Below are 5,246 nucleotides of genomic sequence, written 5' to 3' on the forward strand. Positions count from 1 at the left end.
GACGAGGCCTAAGGAGGCGCCACGCCGCCGCATCGTGCGCGTGGGCTGCCTCCTCTGCGGTGTCGAAGGTGCCGAGAATGAGGCGTTTCTCGCCAAACCAGATCTCGGAGGAGAAGGCGCCGGAGCGGCGCTCGCGGACTCTGCGAAAATCGGAAGCGCCCAGGCGGCGCATTGACATGGTGACGCAGAGGCGGCGAGGCTAGTGAGAGGGGGCGAGATGAGTGGGCGGCGGACAGTGTGGAGGGAGCGCCTTCTTATGACGAGCGCCGGCCACGGCGCGCGCGCGAAGCTTTCCCGCGCACTTGAGCACCAAAACGCGCGCTAGGCCGCTTTTCCCCGCGCGCGGTCATGAAATAGGTTGGCCCGTTGGGCGCACTGCCGACCCAATCTAAAAGAGGGCGGACGGCGGGCGGGCAGCCGACCCAAACGGATAAAAAGTTTATCCGTTTGGGTCGGCCCGTTGAAGTTGCTCTAACAGCCGGCTGTAGCACGTGCTCCTAAGAACTTTGTGAGAGAACAAGATGGGTCATGTAACAACAAAGTAGTACATATTAATATTCAGCTATTGTATTTGTCGGCTATAAACTTAGCTATATATGACGTGGCAACATCATATAGCCAGCAGTCGGCTATATTATTAACCATGCTCTCACACCGACGACACAATTTGGGAGACAGGCATTCAGAACACAGTACTACCTTCGTGAATGTGACCTCGTACGCAGCTGGAGCACCACAGAGCTGCACCACGTTAAATGTGACCTCGTATCATCATGTATGTTGCCGCTCAGCACTGCTGCTAACCACCCCTCCTCTCCACCTCTCTTTCTAGTTTCCAGTGAGCAGGTGCACCTGGAGCGGCCATGGCGACCGCGGAGCAGCGCCAGCGTCACGCCGTGTTCTTCCCTTTCCCGGCGCAGGGCCATGTGAAGGCGGCGCTCGGCCTGGCCCAGCTCCTCCACCGTTGCCATGGCTTCCAGGTCACCTTCGTCCACACTGAGCACAACCGCCGCCGCCTCCTCCGGTCGCGCGGCCCCGGCGCTCTCGCGGGGGTCCCCGGGTTCCGCTTCGCCGCCGTCCCGGACGGCCTGCCCCCGTCCGAGGCGGACGCGTCGCAGGACATGGGCGCCCTGCTGTCCACCACGGAGGCCCTGGTCCCGCACTTCAGGAGCCTCGTCTCCGGCCTGCTCCCGCCCGCATCCTGCGTCATCTCCGACGTTGAGCACGTCCTGCATGCGTCCAAGAAGATGGGCCTTCGCTGCGTCACCTTCTGGACGACGAGCGCGTTCGCCTTCATGGCGTCCCAGCAATTGCAGCGGCTCGTGGATGCGGGCATTGTCCCCCTCAAAGGTACATACATGCATCGATCGATTGTTTTTGCTACGGAAAAAGGCCTTACAAATTGAGTGTGATGTGCTTGCCTTGAGAACCAGAGGCTGAGCAGCTGAGGAATGGATACCTGGACGACACGGTTGTGGACTGGGTGCCGGGGATGCCCAGCGACATCCGCCTCAGAGACTTCCCGAGCTTCATCCGCACCACGGACCCCGACGACGCCATACTCAAAATCATCCTGAACGCAATGGCGTGCCACAGGACCACTCCGTCCGCCATCATCTTCCACACCTTCGACGAGATCGACCGCGAGGCCATGGCGGCCATGTCCACCATCCTGCCACCGACCTACGCCGTCGGGCCACTGCCGCTCCTCCTCGGCCAAGTCTCTGGCGGCGGCGTGGTCGACACACTAGAATCAAACTTGTCAAGGGTGAACCACGCCTCCCTAGAGTGGCTGGAGGGCAAGCGGCCAGACTCGGTGCTGTACGTGAGCTTCGGGAGCATAGCGACGCTCACGAGCAGCCAGCTGGTGGAGTTCGCGTGGGGTCTGGCCAACAGCAAGAAGGACTTCCTGTGGGTGATCAGAGACGATCTAGTGAGCGACGGCGACGGCCCTGCCGCCGCCGTGCTGCCACCGGAGTTCCTGGAGGAGACGAAGGCGAGGAGCCACGTGACGAGCTGGTGCCCGCAGGAGGCGGTGCTCCGGCACGAGGCCACGGGCGCGTTCCTGACGCAGTGCGGGTGGAACTCCGTCCTGGAGAGCCTCAGCGCCGGGGTGCTCATGCTGTGCTGGCCCTTCGGCGCCGACCAGTACACGAACGCGAGGTACGTCTGCTCCGAGTGGCGCGTCGGCGTGGAGATCGGCGGCGATGTCAAGAGGGGCGAGGTGGAGGCGGCCGTCAAGGAGGTGATGGGAGGAGACGGGGGAAAGGAGATGAAGAGAATGGCCATGGAATGGAAGGAGAAGGCTGCCATGGCTGCACTGCCTGGTGGGCCATCTTGGGTAAATCTGGAGAAGGTGGTTAATGAGGTGCTTGCTGTGCAACCTAGCAAGATCAGTGATACTACGGGATTATGAGCAGGCTCGTGCCTGGTCTACACCGGCAATAAGTTCGATGAAAGGGGAGCATGCCATGGCTGTGCTTTCGATTCATCTTTCTCCAAGATTAATCTCTTTGTCGAAACTTAATGGGTTAGGTGATCCATTATGTAGTAAGTACAATAGTGATCACCCAACTACACTCTTCAATGTAGCATGATTCATTTGGTATTTGAAAGACCGAGCCGGCATATCATCTTGAAATTTACGAAGTCACCATAGGCACCTCGTCATTAACGGGAACATCTCCTCCCACTGAATGCGCATCGCCGAAAATCCTGAAATAAATACAGGAATAAATGCGAGCACCAGGATTTGAACCCTGATGGGCTGAGGATACCATAATCCTTCTAACCATCCAACCACAGGTTGGTTCGCGACTTCAATGTCTAGTAGAGTAAGCATATAACCTTAAAGACTGGTATTTTCGTATTTTATGGAATAGAATATGATCAAGTATTGTACTCGTATAAAAAGTTTGGCCAAAAAATGATTCTTTTTGACTTCATGCAAAAAAATAAAACAAATTTATGACGTGAATAGTACTTGTATATAGCGTCTTGATTTATTTATTTTCTTACCAGAATACCATGAAAGTCATTCCTTAGCGGATCTTTTTATACGAATACAATACTTGATCATGTTTGATTCCAAAATGATTAACTTTTTTTACAAATCATTATTCGCATATAGGGTGCACATGAGACAAATTGAAGGTATGGAACAGCCAGAAAGTAAATTTGATCCTTTAGTTTAGTATAATCTTCTTTGTTTTTAAAATGGCACCCAGGTTCATTTCTCCCGACCTTCATTACTTCGTTAGTTCAATCAAATGAACTAAACAAGGTGATGCGATTTGTGTATTTTAATTTATTTGGTTGAACTAAAGGTTCGGAGGGCACCCTAGAGGCCTAGAGGTTACACATTTGCATCCCCGGTCGTCTGTCGCTCCTTAAGAAGCGCCAAGACATGACAACACTCCTCTGCCATCAAAGATGGGGCTTTGCTGCTACTATACACATCTCTATTTTATAAGCTTTCTTGCGGTATCAAACTAAATCGCAGCGGGATACAGATGTCTTCACTTTATAAGGATGCATCTGATCGGCGAACCTTCCGCTCCACGCAACCGAAGTGGCAGGCAATGCAACGAGTATATCCCAGGTATGACATTCTCCAGTTTGAGGCCCTCCACAAGAATGATATCCTGAATGGAACCAAAGAACAGCAAAATATCAGGTATATGGTGTTTTATCCGTCTCGAGAAACAACTGTAGGATGCCTAGCGTGGTGGCTAGTGCCAAGTACCCGCATGGAGTAATACTCCATATGAAAGAACACAGGTACAAAGATTCTAGCTGGCCTCTTCGAAACTTGTTTGATCAATGTGAGCCAACGGGCATATTGAGAGGCCACAGTTTTTTTGTCACTGACCCCAAATTTAGAAGCTCAACCAGGAATATTAACGGTCCTAATCCATCGAGGGTAGGGAAGAGGAGTGTCATCTAGGGAAGTACTCCTAGTAACATAGAAGGACCTCCTTCAGCGAATCATTAATCACGCCGCTCTTGGTAAGGACTACACTACTTTCGTGGATCAATATCGACAATACGGCTCAAATATTCTTCATTTTACTAGTGAACATCCGATTCTTTGTTTAAAGTTACTGTTGGAGACTGTTTGTTCAGATTACTGGAAACACAAGGAAAATGAAGTTCGGAGCACAGGGCAAAAACAGAAGGTACAATAAGAAAAGAGAGAAAAGAACGTAAACATAATCAAATACAGTAAATATGAACGAAACAAAATTACTCCAAAGAAGTATCTTCGTACCCGGTTTTCGAGAAAAACTAAATGCGAAGGGATCAAGTCATCGAAAGCTGCAACGGACAAATAGTCTATTCCTGCAAAAACATGACAACAAAAGTTAAATATTATTTTTGAGAATAAAAGTGAAGAGATAAATATAAATAGAAGAGTTAATGCAGGACAAATCATTTAACCTGTCCAAGATGTAGAAGTTTGTACTTAAGGGCTGATGCGTAAGGAGCAACTAACAGGAACACATATGGAAAAAAGGAATTGGATGGAGCAGAAGGAATACAATGATAATGAGACCATGGTCCAGGGGCTATAGAATGACAGAGTGCATGGTGTGTGGGGCACTGGATGCGTCAAAACATGACACTTCCAATCCAGGTATGCAAAATGCTAATGGTGCAAACAGAAACCACTATATTTCAGACCAATGACACACACATGCAGACCCACATAGTTGCATACAGAACTAAGTAAAATATTAGTGTCATAGATACAATGAAGGACCTTGTAAAAGGATGCAAAGCTCGTTGGAACTCACCGACAAGCTTAATATCCGTGTTGTCTACCAACCATTGGGCACCATCTTTCATAAAACCCACATAGCTTGTGTCAAACTCTTTCTTCCACATTAGGTTCCTACATGCCAACAGTTTCACTGAATTCACTTTCCCAACTTATCACATTCCGCTCTACAGTTCGGCATAGTAAAGCACTTGGTGCAGTAATTTAATTCAAGAAATTGCATAATGGATTAAAATAGAGGATACAAGATGTTCTATAGAGAAAACTATTGAGGGGTTGTACGAATCCAAAAGCACATGATTAGGACGAAGGAAGCCAGATATAGGGAAAAATTCTTGGTTCTGCTGGTTTGCTCATTCATTTACATATTCCCAGATTGATTAAGGTGGGCCCTGAAAATACACGCCAAGGCCATCGGTCAATGAATATTATGCACTTTGGTTCCTCAAACAGCAGAAGGGGCGAA

The 5,246-nt window shown here is 49.8% G+C and overlaps 2 protein-coding genes across 2 annotated transcripts in view; one reads left to right on the forward strand and one right to left on the reverse strand.

Moving 5' to 3' along the window:
- Window positions 1–749: 749 nt before the first annotated feature.
- Window positions 750–2,645, forward strand: LOC119305707 (7-deoxyloganetin glucosyltransferase-like). The gene is made up of 2 exons (XM_037582159.1): window positions 750–1,350; window positions 1,434–2,645. The coding sequence occupies exons 1-2, from the start codon at window positions 864–866 to the stop codon at window positions 2,414–2,416; spliced, it is 1,470 nt and encodes a 489-aa protein (XP_037438056.1). The 5' UTR covers window positions 750–863; the 3' UTR covers window positions 2,417–2,645.
- Window positions 2,646–3,184: 539 nt separating this feature from the next.
- LOC119310457 (cyclase-like protein 3) overlaps window positions 3,185–5,246 on the reverse strand; it is a 5,298-nt gene continuing 3,236 nt past the window's right edge. The window contains exons 4-6 of the mRNA XM_037586202.1: window positions 4,797–4,894; window positions 4,271–4,341; window positions 3,185–3,644 (exon numbers count right to left, since the gene is read on the reverse strand). Of these exons, the coding sequence (XP_037442099.1) occupies window positions 3,519–3,644; window positions 4,271–4,341; window positions 4,797–4,894 (295 nt within the window). The 3' untranslated portion in view covers window positions 3,185–3,518. The remainder of the gene's footprint in view (window positions 3,645–4,270; window positions 4,342–4,796; window positions 4,895–5,246) is intronic.

This window comes from Triticum dicoccoides, chromosome 5B (genome assembly GCF_002162155.2).
Source record: "Triticum dicoccoides isolate Atlit2015 ecotype Zavitan chromosome 5B, WEW_v2.0, whole genome shotgun sequence".
Taxonomy (NCBI): Eukaryota; Viridiplantae; Streptophyta; class Magnoliopsida; order Poales; family Poaceae; genus Triticum; species Triticum dicoccoides.

Coding starts and splice junctions, on each gene's coding strand:
- LOC119305707 (XM_037582159.1), top strand. CDS start 864: ATGGCGACCGCGGAGCAGCGCCAGCGTCACGCCGTGTTCTTCCCTTTC. Junction 1,351..1,433: donor GGGCATTGTCCCCCTCAAAG/GTACATACATGC, acceptor CTTGAGAACCAG/AGGCTGAGCAGCTGAGGAAT.